Source organism: Vulpes vulpes, chromosome 5 (genome assembly GCF_048418805.1).
Source record: "Vulpes vulpes isolate BD-2025 chromosome 5, VulVul3, whole genome shotgun sequence".
Lineage (NCBI taxonomy): Eukaryota > Metazoa > Chordata > Mammalia > Carnivora > Canidae > Vulpes > Vulpes vulpes.
In genome coordinates this window covers 104,287,251-104,311,821 of record NC_132784.1, presented here as the reverse complement: position 1 = coordinate 104,311,821, position 24,571 = coordinate 104,287,251, and the positions used below count along the sequence as shown (strand labels likewise).

Genomic DNA, 24,571 nt, shown 5'->3' with positions numbered 1-24,571 from the left:
GTGCAAATAGATCCACACTGTAATTAGTTTATGAGCGGTTGGATGCAAAATATTACAGTTTATTGAATCACTGTAAGAAGTATGGTTTAAGTGTATTTTCCGTAGAGTACTCATTTTAATTTTACTTTTAGACTATAGAATTTTTGAATGAACCAAAGATGCTTCCTATTTCTCCTATGGACAAATGAGAGAGAAAGAAGGGGTGGGAGGAAGAGAGAGAGAAAGAGAGAGAGAGAGAGAGAGGAAAACACACACACACACTTCAGAGGTTAAGAGACTTGTGCTACAGAAGTAGAATCCAGGATTTCAGGCAGTGAGGGTCTTCTATTCCACACTCACACTTTAAACTCATTTTTACATTTGGTCTTATTTTCTAAAAACAAAGAGTACAATGAAAGAAGAAAAGAACCCAGTAACACGAGTTCTCAAAATCTCTATTTAAATCTTCCTCCCTTAGAGTTAGCTCAGTTAAAAGTCTGGGAGGCTATGCCGTGATTTGACTCATGTCTAGCTCTGCTGGAATCATCTGATTCTCTAATCTCTGTCTACACTACTGCAGATACTGGCAACCAATGCTGATTGTGCATACCAATCTATCTAAATACAGAATGCTCAGCCCACTTGCCTCAGTCATGGAGAAACACAGCAGAATGTTTTCCTAGAGGCAAGTGGGTTGTTCTATCATCTTTATTCAAAGGACCATCAGGCCAAAAAAAAAGATACTAAAGGAATATTGGGTTTCGTTTCATTTTGTTTTTTTGCCAATTCATTATGACTAAATTGGAAAGGGTTATAAATTCACATGGTGTCAAGCTGAATGACAAGACTTAATCATTCCTCTTGTCAAATTAAAAAATTACCCTCCAACAGGCATATATATAGCTTATATGCCTGATTATTACTTTCTCCTCATACACCTTCATTTTCCTTACACAGTTGCTAAAGTCTTATTTCTTCTGGAAAAAACAATAGAATTTTTTTGGCTGTTCCTTAATTCAGGTGATAACCAAACTTATTTTCCATTTTAACTTTTTTTCTCAGCTATGTAAGTCATTTATATGCCAAATTCCTATAAGGGGGGGAATACATTGGTTTTCATGCATAATTTAATTAAAACGTAACTCATCTGGTCTCAAAATTGAACCACATTTTAGCGGAAAGAGCCTAGACCAAGGCCCATTACAAAGAAGAATGTGAAAAGCTTGAGGAGCACATAATGCAAGAAAACTCACATTGATGCCAGACCAATGATTTCACCTCATTTTGTTATGATTTCTTCACTTAAATCCTTAAAGAGAGTCTTCTGCCTGGAACGATGAATGTAGCTAAAAAGACGGCCAAGCAATCCATACTCTTGATGCAATATAGTATAATCTGATTTCAACCAACCTGCTTTAGGAAACTATCAAAGGTCACAAAAATGACCAGTTACAAAGAAAAATTAAGGAAATGAAAAGGAGTCACATTCTAGTCAGAGAGTAGATTTTAAAATATGTGTGTGTTTAAAATCTAATTCACTCTCAGCAGTTTCAGTGGCGGAAATCTTAGTGTATTAATCAAAATGGGTAGTGTAGGCTCTGTTTATCCGAAATGCAGACACTCTAAGGAAAGAAAGATTAATCTGGTGAAGGCATCGCTATGCTAATCGGACTGATGGGAAAACGCAGTGTGAGTGTAAGAGGCAATGTAGGATGAATTAGAGTGAAGTGATGAACTATCTTGAAGCTGAAGCAATCAAATAGATAGCTCAAAAAATTACTATGGCATCTTTATTCAACACTTTGGTGTAAGTGTCCCCGTCTTGGCCTTCTTTACAAAGAATAGAAGCACTCTGCTGTATTTGGTGAAATTAAATCTTAATAGGAGAGCCTCAGCTAAGGCGGCTACCCTTTACTTACCAAAATTAAACACTAGACATTAATTTCCTTTCCAAGAAGAGGAGAGGACATTTTGAGAATATTTTCAATTTACAAAATAGTTAAAACTCCAAGAGAAGCGTTAGCAAAATTTTTTATAAATTTCTATCACATATTTCTGTCACATATCTGTTCATTGTGCACTCTTTTTAATTAAAAGTAATGTGAAACATGTTACTCATCCTTGTCTTCTTTATAAATAATTTAGCAAGTAATTATTTTGTCTTCAGAAAAAAGAGATAATTGTCTCTAAATTATTATGATTGAATAAAATAAAGTCAAGATGTTTTTGTAATTGGCAGAGAAGAGCAACTAGTCCCTACTGGAGTATTTTAACACTTTGCTTTTGTCTGATTAGATAAAAATTTTATAAAATGAGACTATAAAAGAAGTATCACCCAAAAAGGCAATCATCATCTCACTATCTAGAGATAACCATCATTAACATTTTGCCTGAAGAATGTATATATATATACCTGCAATATACAAATAAATGCATGCAAGTGTGTTTTTATGCATACATATATATTATATATGTATGTGTACACACACACATTCACACACTTTTTTACAAAAGATTTAATTTATTCATTTGAGAGAGAAAGAACGCACAAGTGGAGGGGAGAGGCAGAGGGAGAAGCAGGCTTCCTGCTGAGCAGAGAGCCCTGATGCAATGAGGGGCTGGATCCCAGGACCCTGGGATCATGACCTGAGCCAAAGGCAGATGCTTAACCATCTGAGCCACCCAGACACCCCCTCCACACACACACACACTTTTTTTTTTTTTTTTTTTTAAGGAATCAGACTACACCAGTTCTTTTGAATCTAACCTTTTCTTAGAAATACAGGCATTTTTTTTTTTTTTTCAAATTCAGGGTAAAGATCTATGTTAACACTTTTAATGTCTTCATGGTGTTGTATTTATGTCTTATTTAGTTAACTTAGCATATGCTGAGTATTCATGTTGTTTTCAAGCTCTCACCATTATGAATAGTCTGTATCTTTGAACTAACATCTGAAGTCAGACACAAATATGAAAAATGTTATTTCCTCTATTGTGAGTCACAAATACTAGGGAAATGCCCCGATATGTAATGGTACTTTATAAATCTTTGAAATAGCAATTCTACTTGACACTATGTTTTTCTATTCACTCGAAGTATTTCGTATTTCCCTTCCTATATTCCTTTGGAGTAGTTAAGAGGTAGATACTATTATTTATATTTAACATACTAATTTCTGAGTTGAAGCATCTAAAGCTGTAAGTGGGGGAGAAGTGACACTAACACTAAATCTACAGAACAGAAGTTGCCTGTATCTATGCTGTGCTCCTTCCAACAGATAGGTGCTTTCCTTTGCTTCTTGAGGTTGGCACGTTACCTGGGGAATTCCACTCAGCATGATTTCTCATTCCTGCCTCATTCCTTCAACTAGAGTGAGCTTTGCTGTCTTCATCTGGAACCTCCTTCACATTTGGCTGAAAGTGCCAGAAGACCTATTAGTCTTAATTTGATTTTAATCAGTTCCTATTCTAAAGCTCCTCAGCAATTAAATGGTTTTCACTGAGAGCTTATTTTGTGATCTTGAAGTTTATGTGGGTATCTCTGTCCTTCTCTATACTGTAAACTTCGATAATCAGAGATCCTAGACACTATTTATTTGGAATCCCCTAGAGACAACTTGTACTTCAAGTAACATACATACTGACTAAAATATTTTAAACTATTTTAGCTTTTGGACACTATCAATATTTTTTCATTGCATTGTGTAAAACTATTTATTTATTGTATTAGTTAATTTAAAGACGACTTCAGATTTTTGTCAATTCTATTTCTTAATGCATTTTTTAAAAAAGATTTTATTTATTTATTCATGAGAGACACAGAGAGAGAAGCAGAGACATAGGCAGAGGGAGAAACAGGATCCCTGCGGGGAACCAGATGCAGGACTCCACCCCAGGGACCAGGATCACAACCTGAGCCAAAGGCAGATACTCAACCACTAAGTCACCAGGTACCCCTCTATTTCTTAATGTATTTTGAGTCTGTTTTGGAGGAGAGATTTGAAAAATAAAATCCATGATTTTTGAATGTTAAAAACCATTAAATTAGAATGAAAAAATGGGAGTTTTATTATATATAAATATTATATCATGGTTTTAAAAATGCTTGAAAGTTAAAGTCAATCTCACTTGATTTTTTAAATGTTTTTAATATACTTTCTGAAGTGCTTCTTAGCAAAATGCATACCTTTATATAATTTGTCCAGCTTTTGAATATGATTTTCCATATTTTGAGAAGAGATCAAATGATGGTAGTACAGTTTGGAAATCCTGGGAAGAAAACGATCAAAGATTACTACAGAGATCTTAATGACTTTGTATTATTACTATTATTTGATTATAATTTATATTATATTAAATTCTAGATAGATATTTACCTGTACTTCAAGTTTCCCATTATATCCTCAAATAAGACAAAATTAGCAGTTAATTTTTATCAGTTGAAAGCCAGAAGTACCGAGCTTTCTTTAAACATAGCTTGCCATAGCTATGGGTGATACTATTAAAAACCTTTGAGCAATGCAAAAGCCAGATGCAGTCACCTGTCATAAAGGAACTCACCATCTAAATTTTTTACCTTGACCTATAATCCTATAGTTGTGCTTTTGGGTCCTTTTCTGATGTGACCTATTTTCCTCTACATTTCCCTTCATTTAATCTTTTTTAGCAACACTTCTGTTTACTGAACACATTTTCTCATAGTCTTTATACTTACAGATGCCTCCACTTAGCTTTATCTCCAGTTATTTCCTTGACTCATTCCCTCCTTTTATCCCATCTCTGTTCAAAGAGGCCCTTTCAGACTACCTGCATATATAAAATAGCACTCCTGAAACTTTCTATCACCTCAACTGACCTCTATTTCTTAATTACCACTCCTTGATATCACATATTTATTTATTTTGTGTCCCACATGGGATTATAAGTTTCAAGGGAGTAGATACTTTGTTTTGTAAAAAATAAATATTTTTTGACTGAATGAATGAAACTGGAAAGGTGATGTACCCAAATACTTGTAAATAGAGGGCAGACTGTGGTAAGTACCACAGCACTGATTCAAAAGAAGGCTATAGGAGTTTCGAGAGAAACATTCATTCTTTTACTCAGTAACCAGAGAAGCAACATTTGATTGAGGATAGAAATGAATGCTCTTCATGAATGTTACAAAGGCAAATAAATTAATGATGTAAAGCATTAAATAAGCGGTGAATATTGTTAATAAATGGCCAGACCATATAAAAGCATGTCTTTCCTTGTAAAGGAGGCCAATCCTTAACGGAGATGATTTGTGACAGTTTTTTTTTTGTTTTTGTTTTTTTGTTTGTTCACTTAAGAAAACCTTGGAAAGAAGGATCTCCACCAATCAGCCCACCTCATTAGAGAAGTTCATACATTACAAACACGCAAAACATAAATGTACTGAAGAACATGCAAGTGTGTCTGTTACCAGGGATCTGGCTCTTTACTCTGATACAGCAGAGCTCTTATAAATATCTGCTTTTAAGACGAATGCCCCAGGGAGAACTCCACATCTGTTGCTCTGTGTTAGTGAAACAAAAGTGGCTAAGCCCAAGTGACATGAAGGACAGTTACCCTGTAACAGATGCTGCTTTCAAGTAGGCAAAGAATGTAAGTGGCAAAAATGCTTTGATAAAAAATTAATTAATTTGAATAAAATTCTTCCTCTTGGATACCATAAATGCAATAGAACTTCATATAATGAGGTATTATTTGTCTGTGGTGCTGAACATCCATACTCTTGCCTTATTTTTAGTTCAAATTGTGATTCTGGAGGTACTCAGGAATTGATATAGTATTTATGAGAGTTGACCTTGACATGGCAGGGGCACTTTGCAATAGTTAATAATTCAAATTACTCAAATTTGAATGTATGAAATTTAGGCACACTTGTGAAACATGGTAGTGATTTTTTATGTAGGCACTTGATAAACTCAGAATTTAGAACTGTGAATAGTTTGTTTTATAAATACAAACAATTTAATTTCTGAAAAAGTAAATTAAAAGGTGAATTTTATTTAAACTATCTTAGTTTAAACTTTTGATATTTATACTTATTCCTCATTTTGATATAATAGGTAATTCTGAGTATTTAAAATAACTCATTTTTAAAACATGTAAATAAGTTTAGATTTTTGTTTTTTTACATTTACTTTAATGTGCACTTGCTAAAAATGTATTCAAATTGCATGTTTTAAATTTATTTATATTTTCCTTCAAAATCCAGTTTATATTGTTACTGTTAATGTAATAATAATTAAATCAAAAATCTTGATTCTAAAAATATAATTAAATAAAAATTTAAAAAAGAAAAATATAATTCATGATCCTGCTGAAATAAATGCAAGAAAGTAAATTATATGGAATATATAATTATGCATTACTTATGCATGTCTTTATTTTATTACTCACCCAAATATCATAGACTCACCAATAGATAACTTGGTCATGGGAACAATTATTAAATTCTGTTGTCTCTAATACCTTGCCAACTTTTAGTCTTAATTTCATAGTTCTTGATATTGTTATAATAAAAGTATTTTTATTATGGTAGGGTGACAGGACATATTTAACAGTTAAGTTGATTTGCAACTTTTTTTTTTTAAGATTTTATTTATTTATTTATGAGAGGCACACAGAGAGAGGCAGAGACATAGGCAGAGGGAGAAGCAGGCTCCCTGTGGGGAGTTTGATGTGGGACTCAATTCCAGGACTCCGGGATCATGCCCTGGGCCAAGGTAGACACTCAACCACTGAGCCACTCAGGTGCTCTGATTTGTAACTTTTCAATCCATCATATGACATGTGGCTTCCATTGCTCTGACCTTGTGCTCTATAACTGTTAGAGGTGGGCCTGCTCTTCATGTGCTTGGAGACATATTCAACTGACCCCCCCTAGGTTCTTCTTTAGACACAGAGTGCTTTTCTTTCAACTTTCCAACCTTTCCAAATCATCTTTGCATCTGTCTTGTAAACCACTTTCATATTCTGAAGAGCTGTCCAGAAGCATTTGATCAAACTGACGAAAGTGGAAATGGCAAACAGTGTGGAGGTTCCTCAAGAAGTTAAAAATTGAGCTACCCTATGATGTAGCAATTGCACTACTGCAAGATACAGATCTAGTGAAACGCTGGGACACCTGCGTCCCAATGTTCATAGCAGTAATGTCCATAATAGCCAAATTGTGGAAGGAGCCAATCTGTCCTTCAACAGATGAATGGATAAAGATGATGTGGTCTATATATACAATGGAATATTACTCAGCCATCAGAAAGGATAAATATCTACCATTTACTTCAACATGGATGGAGCTGGAGGGTATTATGCTAAGTGAAATAAGTCAACCAGAGAAAGACAATTATCATATGGTTTCACTCACATGTGGAATATAAGAAATAGTGAAAGAGACCATAAGGGAAGGGGGGGAAACCAAGCGGGGAAAAATTAGAGAGGATGATAAACCATGAAAGACTCCAAACTCCGGGAAACAAACAGTTGCAGAAGCTGGGAGGAGGCGGTGAGTGGGTGACGGGCATTAAGGAGGCACATGATGAGATGAACACTGGGTGTTATACTATATGTTGGCAAATTGAATTTAAAAATTTAAAAAAATAAAGAAATTTAAAAAATTAAAAACAAATAAAAGTAAAGGGAGGGAGAAGCTATATCACGCTAACATTAATTAAAATAAGGTTGGAGTAACTATATTAATGTCAGACAAAACAGACTTCAGAGAAATGAAATCATCAGGGATAAAGATGGGTATTTCACAATAAAGGGGTCAGTTCTCAAAGAAGACATAACCATCTTTAATGTGTGTGTAGCTCCAGAGCACCAAAATACATGAAGCCAAACTGATAGAACTGCAATGAGAAACAGTGGCTGTAGGAGTTAGAGATCTCAACACCTCTTTCTAAGTAACTGACAGATCCGGCAGGCAGGAAATCGGTAAGTACACAATTGAAAAGAACAGCTGTCAATTAACCCTAACTGACATTTATAGACCACAATAGCCCACACATTCTTCTCAAGCTCACACGAAACATTCACCAAGACAGACCAAATTCAGGGCCATAAAATATACCTCAATAAATTCAAAAGAACAAATGTCATACAAACATATACTCATATCACAATGGAATTAAATTAGAAATCAGTAACAGAAAGATAGCTGAAAAATCCCCAAATATTTGGAGGTTAAACAAAATACCTCTAAACACAGGTGGGGTCAAAGAAGAAGCATCAAGAGAAATAAAAAAGTACTTCAAACTAGATGAAAATTAAAATACAACTTACCAAATTGTGGGATGCAACAAAAGGAGTGCAGAGAGGGAAACTGATAGCATTGAATGCATAGGGCAGAAATGAAGAAATATCTAAAACCACTAATTTAAGTTTCCACTTTAGGAAACTGGAGAAAGAAAAAATTAAATCAAGTGAGAAGAAAATAAAATCAGAGCAGAAATCAGTGAAATTGAATACAAGAAATGGATAGAGATAAATCAGCAAAACCAAAAGCCAGTTTTTTTTAAAGATCAGTAAAATTGATAAATAACTAATAAGGCTAAGAAAAAAGAAAGAAGATACAAATTACTAATATCAGAGTTGAAAGACATTAAAAGGATGATAAAGGAACATGATGAACAATTCCGTAATCACAAATTTGATAACTTAGGTGAAATGGACCAATTCCTTGAAAGACACAATCTACTAAAACTCACACAAGGAGAAACAGAAAATCTGAATAGGCCTATCTATTTAAAAAATTGAACCAATAATTGATAATCTACCGAAACAGGCCCAGATGATTTCATTGATGAATTCCACCAGATAAAGAAGAAATGATACCAATTCTGTTTAAATTATTCCAGAAAATAATAGCACATGAAGCACTTCCTAATTCATTCTGCTTCACCATCTATAAAATGGAGATACTGGCCTCGCAGGGTCGTTGTGAGGATTACCCAGATAAAACATCTGGCACTTAGCACTAATATTTTCCTTCCCTTTTTCTTCAGTGGCAAAAGTCTATTCATATTCTACCTATCATATTCTTTAAAAATCAAATTAAATAAATTCCATTGGCACCTATGAGAGACTAATTATGGAGCAATAATGCAGTGAAGTGGGACTCAAAGGATTTTGATCCTATCCCCCAACAGTAAAAATATTTTGAGCACATGGATAATATTGTGATGGTAAAACGTCATGTTAAACAGGTAAACAAATGAGGTAAAACTAAATATAAATAGAGTTTATATATATATATATAAATATAAATAGAGTTTATATATAAAGTATTTATATATAAATAAATATATATAAAAATAATATATATATTATATATATAAGTATTTATATATATATAAATACTTTAAATACTTTAAATACTTATAAATACTGCAATTCTTGTTTCCTCATTTGAAAGAGATGAAATAACAAAAATAACCATGTTTTACCATGTTAAACAGGTAAACAAATGAGGTAAAACTAAATATAAATAGAGTTTATATATATATATAAATATAAATACAGTTTATATATAAAGTATTTACATATTATCAATATATTAAATCATGTATACAATTCATATATAAATACATAAACTTAATCTATAAAATATGTTATATATTTATTAATATATATAGTTATTAAAATATTTATATAAAATATTTATATTTATAGGATATAAATTTCTAACATGTTCTTCCCTCATTCCTGTGGATCGTCTTGTGTACTTAATTTTGGACTCCGTTAATACAATGAAGCGTGATTTGATCCTGTGTTAGTCTCACCTGTGCCTTCCACTAACATTTGAGCATCTACAGTGTGCAAATACTATGCTAGTCAGCTTCCAACTAATGGGAACCAAATCTCAGTGTGTCTTCCCAGGAGACCTCACAGGCTACTAGGAGAGTCAGACAACAGGCATTTACAGTTATGTAGATAAATAGGCATTGACTCTTCGGGTCTCTCTATCCCCTAAAGAAATTTTTAATAAACTCTTTATCACTCTTATTAATTTAAAACTCCAAATTCTTAGTTGGCCTCAAATTCTTCTTAACCAGTAACTGTTATCTCTGGTATAGGAAAAGAGGAATATGCCACTAAGACAGCTTTGGTTTTGGGCAAAATCCAGCACTGGTTCTCATTGGTTTAAAATTTGCCGTTGATACATAAAACAGGCCACCCTTCCATGGGAAGCTCTTTATGAGTTCAAGAAAACCACCTGCACAACACTCACACAGTGTCACTTTTCAGATAGAGGGTGGGGGATTGCTTTTCTGAAAAATAACCTCATCAAGAAAAACACTGGGGACAGTAATTCTAAATCCTGCCATAGCCTTTGCTTGCCAAAGCAGACAGCTTTTGCTATTAGGATGCCCAGCCAAACACAAATAATCCACTGCTAAAATGAGCTCCTTGGGACAATTTAGGAGTCTTTGGAAGTGAACGGTTCTTTGAGCTGGAATGCAGCCCAGGTCCATTTTCAAACCCAAGTCAAAATGACAAAGAGCAAATTTCCTGGGCCACTCACCCCCTAAGTGTAAGATTACTTTAGGTTGGCAGCTGGGCTGTTTATCTAGTTATTTAAGGTTTTTCACCAGATACCCACAACTGAGTACTTCAACAACCGGTTTCAGTTTTGGTAAGCAGGACAGTGCCGATACACCACAGCAAACACAACCTCGGAGACTGGAAGGACAGACAGAAATCAAAGGTGATGCATATACTGTTCAGCTTAACATATTTTTTAAAAATATTCAGCTCTGAAGCATTGTGAAGATTTTTCTCTTAGAGCTAAAAAAAAAAAAAAGAAAAAGAGGATGATGATAACTTTTAGCTGAATACTAAATACTATTTTAACTGAAAATACTTCCTGAAAGAGACCACAGTTAAATCTAGTTTGCACTTGGGATTTTCTATAGTCTTCAAACAAGAGTTCATAGGCAGGTTTAAAAGATAGCCTGGCATTATTCCTGCACAACCAAACTCTGTTCTCCTACATGTGAAAGATGCTGTGATGGCATGAGCATTTCTACAGTTTTGACAAAAAAAAAGAATATGGTTACAGGTTGTGGGAATTACTGTCTTCTCCCTGGTTACTCTGTGTTTTCAGGAAAATATCCTAAAGCTTTCTCTATTATGTGTTCTCAATCCCATAGCTTTAGGATTTATCATGTTACTCCTTCAATGAAACCATTTGTCTACGTTCCCAAAGAAACCATTTTTAGCTGATCCTGAGTTCACGGTGCATCGTCAGTCTGAACGTGGAAAGGAAACCAAGTTCATATGTATAGTACATTATGCTTAGTGTGTCACTGATGGTGTTCACAACAGTGGTTTGAAAATTTACTTATGACTTCTGTTCTGAGGCAGTACTGCTTTGGAGCCAAGCTGCCTGGATTTGAAATCCAGCTGTATTCTTAAGAGCTCTGTGATCCTGGACAACTGATTTAACCTCTGCAATTCTTGTTTCCTCATTTGAAAGAGATGAAATAACAAAAATAATAACACTCTACTCATAGAGCCATTACAATGATTGCAAAAGTCCATATGTATAAAGCACTTAAAACAGTGCCTACATATAGCAAGGACTTTATAAGTGTTAGCTATTTTCAAACTAAGAAATTCTCAGATATTTTTCTTGGGATGGGAGGAGGGATTGGGTGGAGGGAATAGTTGTGGATGAATAATCCTAAATAGTTGCTTATTCAAAGGTCATTTATATTTGACTTTGGTGGACACATTGCTTTTATTTCAATGAGGGTACATTTGAAATTTAATATTATATATTTGAGTTTCTATTGACTCTTCCCATTTTCATAGATCTTTCTTCTTCTTAACAGGTTTATCTGCCATAGTTTTAATAGTTTTATCTGTTTTCTTTTATTTAGTTCATGGTCCTCCTCCATCTTTATAGCCTTGGTTATAAATGCACAGGTGGGAAATGGCAGGTCAGACACGTAAAGTGAAGGATAAATAATGGAATTTCTTGTTTGACCAGTTCACTGTATTATGGTATATATGTATTATGGCCATAATACAGGATACAAAGATTTATCAGATGGAATAGATCTAGATATAGAAATATATTTGTACACATAAAATGTACACATATTATTATATGTGTACGTATAGTAATGTGTACATATTATCTGTTTAATTTCAAATAAAAACAGTAAAAATGTCATCTATATAAAAGTCACTGAAATGGAACATCCAACTAGATACAGTGCTGTAATTAGAATGATCTGTAGCCTTTTAGTTGGTTTGGTAACAAAGCTAATGATACCAGGATAAGAGGTTCCAAGAACATTATTTTCATATACAAAGACAGTCCATTTTAAATAAAGGGAATGCTATATGAAACTAGCACTAAAGGGAAAGTTGGGGCTTGCACCTGGTTAGTATACTGGAAAATGTGCTGCCAAAGTATACTGGGAAATGTGCTGCCAAAGATGCTATTGGAATGGCTTAAGGAAAACCACTTACAGGGGCACCTGGGGGATGCAGCTGGCTGAGGGTCCAACTCTTAGTTCCAGCTCAGGTGGTCATCTCATGGTTGTGAGATTGAGCCCTGTGTAGGCTCTGTGCTCTGCATGGAATGTTTCTGGGATTCTCTTTTCTTTCCCTCTGCTTTCCCTACTGCACAGTCTCTCTCAAATAAATAAATAAACCTTAAAAAAAAAAAAAAAGAGTGGGGAATAACAACTGAAACCAGGATTGTGACATTCCTAAATACTGCATGTTTCTTACTACAAAAGAAACTGAATGCCCTTACATAGTCTGGTAAAGACAATTCTTAAGAGGGGAAATAACTGCTAAGACTGGTCACACTGTGTTCAAGTTGTGTTCCCAAGGTTGAGCACAGTGTATGGTAGGGATGTGGTAAATATTTGGCTGAAAGAGTGACTGAATGATAATAAACAGACATGGCCTTGGGTAAACCACAAATCTGCTTAAAGTTTGAGCCTTCTGGAATAGCACTTCCTTATCCTCTCATTCAACCTTGTGACTCTAAAAGCCAAGAAGAGATGGAAACTGTGTGTATCCTGTTCTCCATCATCAAGAGGGTCCTCCTAAAGTCCACTCCACACTCTGGAACGTTCCTTTTTCCAGATAGTAGATGCTATACCCAGGCCTCTCAGTATCTTCAGTAATCTGGGTCTAAACATATTTGGAGAAGAGACAGAGAAACAGGAAGGCAAAGAGAAGGAGAGAAAATGAGAAAGAGAGAGAGAGAGAGAGAAGAGAAGAGAAGAGAGAGAAGAGAAGAGAAAGAAGAGAAGAGAAGAGAAGAGAAGAGAAGAGAAGAGAGAGAAGAGAAGAGAAGAGAAGAGAAGAGAAGAGAAGAGAAGAGAAGAGAAGAGAAGAGAAAATAAAGCAGAGAAAATGTGAGTAGTAGACATTCATCTATGAGCTCTATGGTAAATGAACAGGAGGGGGGCACCTGAGTAGCTGAGTGTTTAAATGTCTGCCTTTGGCTCAGGTCATGATCCTGGGGTCCTGGGATCGAGTCCCACATTGGGCTCCCCACAGGGAGCCTGCTTCTCCCTCTGCCTATGTCTCTGCCTCTCTCTGTGACTCTCATGAATAAACAAACAAACAAACAAACAAACAAACAAACGGACTTTAAACAGGAGCGTGTATTTGTCTTGTATTACCATTGCCAACACGATTACAGTGCCTGACCCAGCAGGACTCAATAAATTGTGGTTAAACGGAAATATAGGACTTCTCATTGTGATACTGTTTTGCAAAGGTGATACTGCCCAGATTCACTAATACCCTATAGCAATGTGTTCAAGGATGACAGCTTTATAAAAACACTAACCATTGATCCTCACCATTCAGATTCCTTAGTTGTAAATTTACTAAAATTCATCTGTAACCCCCAAATCAATACTCATGGTGCTTTCACACTCATTCACAGATCTAAGCAGAGTGGCAGAGTTGAGTCCCTGGATGCACACATCCCAGCTGAGGTCTGCTTTCTCATTTCAGCTCTCACACTATAAACAAGTATCCCCTTTGTTCTAATTTTACTGCCACCTCTTTTATCTTTCTTTGCTTGCTGTTGGTGACTTTACTGTTTAAAATGCCCAGTGCTGCACTGCTGTCTAGTGTTCCTAAGTGCAAAAAGGCTACTATATTCCTTGTGGGCAAAAGATGTTTGTCAGATAATCTGCATTTGGACAGGAGTTATAGTGCTATTAGCCAGGAGTCAGATGTTAATGAAACAGTATATATTAAATAAGTTTAAACAGGGTTTGCTGAGTGGCTCAGTCCGTTAAGGGCCTCCCTTCACCTCAGGTCATGATTCCAGAGGCCCAGGATTGAGCTCCACATCAGGCTCCCCATTCTCTCTGACCTTCTCCCCTCTCATACTCTCACTCTCTCTCTCAAATAAATAAAATCTTTAAAATAAATAAATAATAAGTTTAAACAGAAACACACATAAAACAATGTCATTAGTTGACAAAAATGTTGACCACAGGCTCTCAGTAATCTAACCCTGTATTCTCCTTAGGAGCAATGGTTCGGTATTCACTGGCTCTGCTCACACTGACCTTATAGATCATGACCACCTCAAATAAAAGAATCCGCTGTATGCCTGTTGCACAGTCAAGCTATATCATGATGCACTCATTGTTGTGTGGACTTCTACATTCTTCAGAATACTAGAGATGCCATGCCTCCTAGGGCACAAGTTATGTTGAATGAACAAATGAATGAATGAGAACACAAAAATATGAGCTAAGGGATTCATAGTATTGCTTACTATTCTTTACAGAGTGGGTTGTAAATAACTTTCTATGAACACTAACTACATATCAGTTATATCCTGACATTCTAGTTTTATGAGAAGGTTTTCATTTCAGTATAATTTCTCTGAGATTAAAAATAAAGTACAAGGGCAGCCCAGGTGGCCCAGCGGTTTAGCGCTGCCTTCAGCCCCGGGTGTGATCCTGGAGACCTGGGATCGAGTCCCACGTCGGGCTCTCTACATGGAGCCTGCTTCTCCCTCTGCCTGTGTCTCTGCCTCTCTTTCTCTCTCTCTCTCTCTCTCTCTCTCTCTCTGTGTGTGTGTGCGTCTCTCGTTAATAAATAAATAAAATCTTAAAAAAATAAAGTACAAATGAAGCTTCTAATGAGCAGAATTCTCATAACTTTCTACTAAACCTAGATCTTCATATGATCATCAAGAGTTATCATCTTTAATTTCTTTCTGCTCTTTTTTAAATAATCGGTTTCATTCATTTATTCCCTCATTCTTTAAAAAAAAAAAAAAGTTATATGACTACTTAGGCCAAGCACGGCTCTAGACTGTGAGGATATAGCAATGAAGAAGGCAAAAATGCCTGTCTTCATGAAACTTAAATTTCTAGTAACTACAGAGAGACTGTAAGCAAATAAATCAGTCAGATAATAAGTGGTATGAAGGAAAACGAAACAGGGCAGCGAGAAGGGCCGACGGAATGAAAGGCCTTGCAATTTCATATCATGTGGTCATGACAACATTAGTGTCATTTCAAGTAACCAAAATCCACTAAGCTACTAAAATGATTGATTTATCTGCTGCTAGATTTTGGAGGGCAAAATTTTCTGACATCTGAAACCCGTTTCTTTATTTGGCTTTAGCAATGCAGAATGTATGTAAGCATCAAGCAAATTTTTGTGATGCGATTTATTACTATTTCTTGCCTAGCTAGAATGGAGGCCTTGCTAACATATCTTTTTCATTGCCTTTTCTCTATATGCAGTGAGAAAGGGGTACCGTGGCCTTGTGTATATGAGCAGAGCTCCATTCATCACTTCTTCAATGGGCACTGCCATGGCTTAATGCTATCCTCACGCAACACACATTGATATTTTTCCGGCTCCTCAGGAAGAGCAGTGCAACAGTTCAGCCAGTGAATGGACCCTAGCCCATAACTTCCAATTCCCACTGGTGCATTTACATCCCTTAAGTAGCACTGCCCAAGAGAGACATTCAGAGAAATAAAGGGGACTATTAATAATAGTTACTTCTTCCTTTCGTTCAACCACAAATGGTGTCTAATGTCAAAAAGTAATTAGCCAGAAAAATATTCACATAGAAATAATACTTGATGCATTATCTGGGTAAGTGGCAGCTGGAGAACTTTTTTTATAACAATAACTGATTTTGGTCAATGTTAGGTTTTGTTTTCGTTTGTTTTTCTTTTCCACTGTGGGCTCCAATGAGAAAAAGTGATCCTCCTACAGAAGTAATAGATGCATTTTTCTTCCACTTTCCTTGAAATTGTTCACATCTGAGTTTGTGTGATGGGATTTATTATTATTTCTTGGTTAGCTGGAGGGGAGGCCTCTGCATAACATATCTTGTTCATTTTCTAATTACCTCCTGAAAATGCAAACACCCCTGAAACAATAAACTGGCTAATTTAAAAGGCGTAGCTAACTAAAATGAAGGGCAATTTCCTACTTATTTTAATGGCTTTAAAAGTACAAATCTTACCCTTGGAATCAACTAGTCATTGGATTTTAAAATAAATGTAATATTGTCTTGCCTTCATAAAAGCCAATCTATCTCCTCCTGTATACCACTTTCATCAAACAATGTTTTTTACTTGTTGGTTTACTCTTTTACTGTGAGAATGTCTGTGATAATGTGTGGTATAAAAATCAAGAAATTAGTCTCACAGCAGGGAGTCTGCTAACAACATTTTAATCTTATCCTTCAAGCAGTGGCAGAAAACATATTAATTGCAGTTTAATTTGTGCAACAAATATTTCATTTTAATTATGCTTAATTTTTGTCAAGTTATAAAAATGTCAATAGTTCTGACATCATTTTTTTCTTACAAGTTTTTTTTAAATGAAAGAATTAAAATCAAGTGCTGCTTCTGAAAGAAATTATGAAAGATTTCTAATTACTGCTTATGTTTTTGAAATATTGCTAATCTAGAAGCCCCAAAATAACATCTGGGAACATGTGAACTTGAAGCTTTATTACTCAATGTTTATAATTCTTAATAATATACACGCATCATTAATATAATGGAATTCTCACAGGAAGGTTTTTTTTTTTTTGTAATTATAGGCTATATCAATAACTGTCATTGAATAGTGCATTTTCTCTATAAAAACATTTTTGTTAATTCCTCTCAGGGAAACTAAGACAAGAATAAGTGAAGCTGATTGCAGTTGATATACTGCACTGAAGAAAAGAATATTTACCATTAACAGAAGTAGAAAGGAAAATGTCAAATCACCAAAGTTGAACAGCATTAATTATATTCAGAAAATATTTACTAAGCTCTCACTAGGTGCATATACTACCCAAACATGAAGTCCCATGCAAAAAGGCTACCTCCTCCTGGAAATCCTTCTCTCTCCAGATGTAAGTTAGATCTCCCTGCATGCCTGTGGTGCATAATTATACCCTTCTCACTCTCACTGCCCTGGTCATGTTTTCTGGTTGGTATCACAATAATTCCCACACGTGTTTCATGTCCCACACTAGATGATAAGGTTCCTGGGGGTAGGATCCAGACTTTTTATCTTCATATCCTCCATCGATTACATTCAAATATACTTTAAATGGAAACCTACTGGTATGAATAAAATGTTCTGGGTATTATATTTTGGGAAATAACACTATCATTACAAAAGCCTTTCTATAAAACTTTGTATATACCTGTACTTCAAAATTACTCGTTTAGAAGACTTCCAGTTTAAAGATGGCAGAGCGATAAATTTCTTGCCCGGTCTTATTCCTCTTAGAAATCTGACCTCAAACCTGGAGAATTTCTAAACATCTACAAAACTAAATCTTTAATGAAACTGGGAGATGGCAGTGACCCCAAGTTATAATTTATATTGAGAAACAGATGAAGAGTGGTACCAGCCCTAAAGGGAACAGACAACAGAGATACCTTTGTGTCTGGAAATGGGAATACCAATGAAATTCCATCCTATTCTTCCTTCCAAACCCACAACTCCCAGGCATGGGAATCTTCAGCTATCTCAGAAGACAAAAGTAAGGCACAGGGTTTGGCTGAAAGTCTCTGTAAGGAACACTTCTAAGCTCCCTCCCCAAATATTCCCCAGGAATGTCCCTCCTTTTCTCCCCCAGGTTTAGAAGGTCTGTTTTCTGAGGGGAAATAAAACAAAAACAAAAAACTGGAGGCATTAGGCATAGTAGAGGGTGAGGGTTACGGCACTAATTATGGTAAAGTCTTCACACTGAATAGTGAGAACACCATACTACATCCCAGCCCCATTCCCAACTCCCAGAACACTAGCACACTTGGCAAATTAGGGAATTTTGTTGAGAAATTGAATGCCTATGAGTAGTGCCCCTCCATAGAAAGTCTCCTTTGAGGTGAAAGCTATCAAATAAGCCTTACTCAGGCACATAGAGTTCAACTGGCATTTTAGTATCTCATTTTTACATATAATGAACAGCCAAAGATTAACAAATGTTTGAGAAACATCCAACCTAAAAGGCAGAGATAGCTATAAATAAGCAAAAAAAAAAAAAAAAATTAGATGACTTTGAAACAATGCAAGAAGCAGAACAAAATATTATTAAAATCTAAAATATTCTAAGAGACATTAAAATATATATTGCATCCATTAAGCAAGTATAGGCTCCTATTAAAAAAATAAAAGAAAGAGATTTACTGAATTAATAATACAGAAGCAGAAAAGAAGTCTGATAGAAAAACTGGAATTTAACATCAACAAATGTTCCCAGGAAGTAAAACAAAGGGACAATGAAATGGAAATAGGAGAAAGAAATTTTTTTTTAAAAACAACAACAACTTGATGATCAATGTAGAGAATTTGGTCTCTTACTATAGGAACTCTAGTAAAAAGAATCTCAGAAAGCAAGTCGGAAAGAATTAGGAAAGAATGCAAGAAAATTACCCTGAACAAAGTGACATGTACCAGTGGCTTAAAAAAGAGTAGAGATAACTTTCAACTTAAAATTCTATATCTAATCAGTGTCAATTACATGTGGGACGGAATTTTCAGAAATAACAATTATACTGAAAGTCTGTTAAGAGTACAGGGAAACTTGACGAGAAGTGTGAAGAAAATCAAGCAAATGAGGATAATGCAATTATTAATTCCAGGGAATATAGAAAGCTATACAAGAAAGAAAAATCATCATTGGACACTTCTTGGCTTAGTAAGAAACAATATTTCCATAGTTTAAAAAATACAGAAAGTCAATATTTTTTACTCAGAATTATTTCAAGAACACATAGAGAGGATGGTATAAAAGAGATAAATTCATATCTTCCGTAGCTGAAAGTTAATAGCTAACATCTAAAAGTGATAAACTAAGAGACAGCACATTGTTTTAGGTAGAAGATAAAATAATTGAAAGTGATGGTTTCTGGGAAGGAAGACTGGACATGAAGGGTGGAGGAGGAATGGGTCAGGAGTATGCCTCTTCACATGCTAAGTCTTGAACATATTTACTTTACTTTTACTATTTTTATGTTTTATTTGATGTAAACAAAGTAAATAATTTTAGTGCACCAAAGAGTTTACTATTCTTAGAATTAAATTTCCTTTCTCTATTTGGATAATTACTTACCAACTACATTCTTCTCAGTAATTGATGTCCTACTTTTTAAATCATTTATATAAGATACATTTATGCTAACTACCTAAATGTATGGTTTTCCATATGCTATTTTTTAAGGCCATATTTTCCTTTCTGACCATTTTAACAATGCTTCCCATAAGCAAGTCTATATAATATTAAGATACAGATAAGATAGTCAAAAGGAATTAATGTATTTTATAATGCCAACTCCATTTATAAACTTTTGGAAAATTATATACACACTTACTAGTCTATGTACAATAATTAATGTCTATATTTAAACCAAAATTATTAAAGATGATGTTCTATTTTCTGAACTAGTGTCCTTTTCTCCAACTAAATCAAATTAAGAAAGCAATGTGAATTTCCTCATAAGCTATTTCATACTTGGATGCCCTTGAACTTTACTGAGTCTGAACTAAAAACATGTGTAGGTAAAATACTTTGATATTCAAAATACTAAGGAATATTTATTTGCTGTTGCCATTCAAAGCACAATTCATTGCAGAACATTTATATATAACTTGTAATGTATTTAAGCTTTATAAATAAAAGACTGTCAAAATTAAGAACTTATGATACATATAAAAAGTTAATCTTAATATTCAATACATTATTTCATTATTATTTTTGAGCAATACAAAAATTATTTAAACATGGAGAGGATATAAAAAGGAAAAATTTAAATAATTATAGCTTCTTGAAACTCTGGTTGGCATGGTCACACAACATAGGAGAAAAATTCTTTTGGGTAAAGTTGAATACAACTATGTATGTAGTGTATTGACATATCTCTTTGGTTCTGCAAATAAGAACTTACCAGAAAGAAAGTAAAAAATAAGTTATGTCTCACTGTGGCCAATATACAATAACATGCTAATTAGTTGACAGCTTCTTAAAAATTGTTTTGAAAATAAACCACTACTAGAAGTTATATTCTTAGTAAATAAATTATATGAAGTTGATATTTACAAACAAGAAATTCTGAACTGTTAGGTCGGTTAACCACTCATATAATTTGCTTAAATTATTATTCTACTTAATAAGACCCTTTTTATAAGAAGCATAAAGTAGATTCAATATAAGAAAAAATAAAACAAGTAGCAAGCATACATAACATTAAGTTCTAAGTAGTCCAGATTTGGCACTGATGTGAACAGGCCAAATAGTTTACTGGGGTATTATGATATCTTGTAGCCACAAGCAACTTGAAGGATAACGTGAATTATTTGTAGAAAACACCTCTCAAGTAAACTTGATAGGTTAAAAGTGTCCCAAACAAATCAAAATCTTTCAGAGATAATTCATAGGGTCTTTTCAGCAAATAAGAACCAGAATATTCTACACTTTATTAAGTAACATTTTGACAGGTATATATTCACTTTACTTAAGAAAAGAAAGGAAAAGTATAAGAATTGTTTCATGTTGAAAAGCTACATTAAAACTCTAACATGAACATAATATAAATATGGTAGACTGAAATAATTATGAATTTAGATTTTATGCAAACATTATTTAGCAATGTAGTTGAGGATATTAATGCATAACACTTGTATATATTTCTTATGTGGACAGATGTTTAGCTAATATAGATCATGATATAGGTGTTAGTCATCATTAATGATATTTCTAGAAACTCATTAGTTTCCAAGAGCCTGGAAACTAATGGTAGAGTATTTCAATTGGTTTTGTCTGCTCTACAACTATGGTTAGAGACTATCCAAATTTTCAGAACAGTTAATGTGATTTAATGGATATTAACTTCATGATGTCCCATAAAGTTCTTATCTATCATGGGGGTTAGTTAATTGGTCTACAGGAGGAATTTCCTCTCCATGAAATATTATATTTAGAGTCCTAGGAAAAATGTTGTCCATCTCTGTCATCAATAACACAAAAAGGAATTGGCTCAGGATGTGGGGGGGAAATATCAAACAACTAGTAATGTCTATGTCTCCACAAATGGAGCTGAAAAAGTCATCAAAGAATTATCTCCAACAAACAATATGGTTCTCAGACAGTTATACCAGCAAGTTTTTTGACACTTTCAAATAACAGATCTAATTCTCAGTATAAGTAAATTGTTCTCGGTCTTTCCCTTACTTATGTCCTAATCACAAGTTTTAAAGTTGGGTTTCTTTAGGGGCATTTTTTTTTCAAAAAATTTTTTCTATCTCTCCAAGATATTTTTAGGATAATGAGTGGAAAACATAAACTTACAGCACTGTAGAAACCATGTGTGGGCTGGGCTTTACACAGGTTCTACAGAGACTGACTATATATAAGGCCCCTGAGCCATGTACAGAAGAGTTGCATATAAGAGGCAGGACCAGGTTAGAAGTATAAATTTTCATCTCTTCCACCAATTATTAGTGCTGGAAGACTATGAAATAAGGGCAAGTGAATTGGGTTGCCTTCCAACTGGAGGCTGGAACGAGGTCTTGATCTAAAGAGATAAAAGACCCAAATCCATGGGCTCTCTGTGTTAGTAAACCAGTGATAGTGTCTAGTGGTCTTCAGATAGGAAAAGGATAAGAGGAAAAAAATGATAAGGGCCCATGGAAGAAAAATCAATTTACATGTTAAAGACTTGGTTGAAAGCAGACATCTGAAAGTCATCATTTCCAGGAACCTGAAGAAAATTTAAGTGTTTGAGAATATTTGCCAACTTCAATCAGCTTCTAAAACTATGGATTCTATAAAACAGAGCCCATAAAAACAAGGTCAGAGATATTCAGTGAAATAAGCAAAGATCATAATAGCAGAACTAAAATTCACTATGGAGGCAACAATTGACTATTTCAAAGTTGAATGGATGGTAAGGGTTATATTTTAGGATAAAGAAAATAATTCAAAAAATCAGCAACCCCCCAACACACATACAAAATCAAGTCAGCTGAAATATTTCTTTCAGAATAGCAACTTGATAGAAAGTCACAAAGTAGTAGCTATAAAGTTAAGAGGAAAACGTTTTGAGCCCAGTACTTTATACATATTCCAGTTATCAGTTACATATGAGAGCAGCAGAAAAGTACTCTTAGGTATTGTATTAATTGGGATTAGAATCAACCCGAACTGATAGAAAGCCCAAATTAATGGCAATTTAAGAGAAAAGTGTCTATTTCTCTTTTACACAAAAGTCCATGGTTGGTGTGATACTGTAGAGGATAAGGGACCCAGGATTTTTCATATTATTGCTCTACTTTTTTGTGGCCTGTACTGATTCAAGGATTACAATGGTTGAAGATGTCAATCAATCTCTAGCTATCAAATCCCCTGTTCTAGACATCCAGAAGGAAGAAATGAGGAGAATGACATTCATTTTTCTTTAAGAAGATGATGGGAGCCTGCCTACTATGGAGCTCTTGAGTTCCCATGCATCTTGCTGAATGTGTCAAAGTCACAAAGTTTTGATCATTCTTTCACTTGGAATAAGGGTCACTTCTTGCTTGGTACTGTTTATGCAACTGGCAACTAAGTCCTACAAAGCACCTGGTCTCCCACTGGACAGAGCCGGCTTTCTTATTTCTTCCTATAAAAGTAATGGATTTCCTATATTCGGGGTTATCCTCTTAAGGTACATTTGCACACGCAGGCCAGGGAATACCTGGCTTTCTGTATCCCATTATGACATTTGACATTGCTTAGGGACCTTAGTACAACTAAACTCCTACTGTTTTTACTCTGAGGAATAGTCTCTGACATAGGAGGCTTATGACTCTTATCAGCACCTATGGCACTGTATCAGACTGTTACTAGCTTGTACAGTTCTTTTAGTGAGAGTACTGCTTTTAACCGTGCTGTATACCATAAGACTTATTTATGTAGGGAAAATTCTGACAAATAATTCTTGGGAGTTGAACCCACAGTTTTGCTTACATTCCACTTTACAGCATACAGGATTATACTAGCTTTAAAAGGTGGCTGATAAATTCAGGTTTTATTTCAGGAAGCCAGGTACCCAGGTTCCACTAGTACAGAAATCAGAGGTTTTGTTAGTATAGAACAAGGATTAGTAAACTATGGCCCACAGGTCCAAGCCATCCGACTGCCTAATTTTTAAATAATGTTTCACTGGAACACAGTCATGCCGATCCTTTTATGTTTTGTCTATGATTGCTTTGGTGCTATAATGGCTGACTTGAGTAGGGTAATATAGGCCACGTCACACTCAAAGCCTAAAATATTTACTATCTGGCCCTTTAAGAGAGAGTTTGCTGACCCATGGTATAGAAGGGGAAGCCTTATGTAAAGGGACAACAAACTCTTTGTTATAGATATTTAAGGCTTCAGAGAATATACTGTCCATGCCCTCCTTTAAATAAAGCCTTATTTTTTTAAGTCATACAGCAAAGAAGTGATTCATTTTAGTATCTCAGGAGAAGGATCAGTAATATTAACATGATCTCAAACAAAAAACATAAATGTAGGAGATTGGAACATTTTAACAAATTTCAAGAGATCGGTAAATTTTGTACCCCAAAACTGCAGAAAATATATTCATTTTTCATGTATTTGGAATATTTACCAAAATGACCAGATCCTGGGCCATAAATCAACTCTGAACAAATTTCAGGACATTAAAATCACAGAGTTTGTTCTTAGACCACAGAAGAATTAAACTAGTAAATTAATAAAAATATAACTTGGAAATCTCTAAATAATAGAAAATCCAATAATGTACTTCTAACCAAAACATGCTTTAAAATGGAAAACATTTTAAGATTTATGGTGAAGCCTTGTGAAATGTCACTAAACCCATGTTTTGAAATTTATAGCCTTATAAGCACATACTAGACACAAAGACTGAAAATGAATTATTTAATTATCTATCTCAAGAAGTAACAAAAAAGAAAAGCAAATTAAACCCAAAAAAAGGTGAAGGAAGAAAAAAGTAAAGAGCATATATTAATAAATAGAAAATAACCACTCAACTGAGAATTGTATGAATAGACTGATGAT

At 34.6% G+C, this 24,571-nt stretch overlaps 1 protein-coding gene across 6 annotated transcripts in view; it reads right to left on the bottom strand.

Annotated features, from left to right (window-relative positions):
* SPATA17 (spermatogenesis associated 17) overlaps positions 1-24,571 on the bottom strand; it is a 206,338-nt gene that overhangs the window by 32,234 nt on the left and 149,533 nt on the right. For 3 of the 6 annotated variants that reach the window (XM_025991317.2, XM_072759548.1, XM_025991315.2), the window contains exon 10: positions 4,166-4,248. The exons of 1 other annotated variant lie outside the window; for it this stretch is intronic. In XM_025991317.2, coding sequence (XP_025847102.1) covers positions 4,168-4,248 — 81 coding nt within the window. In that variant the 3' untranslated portion in view covers positions 4,166-4,167. Of the gene's footprint in view, positions 1-4,107; positions 4,249-24,571 lie in introns of those variants that run through there. 2 more of the 6 variants (XR_012001794.1, XM_025991316.2) reach the window with 1 other exon arrangement.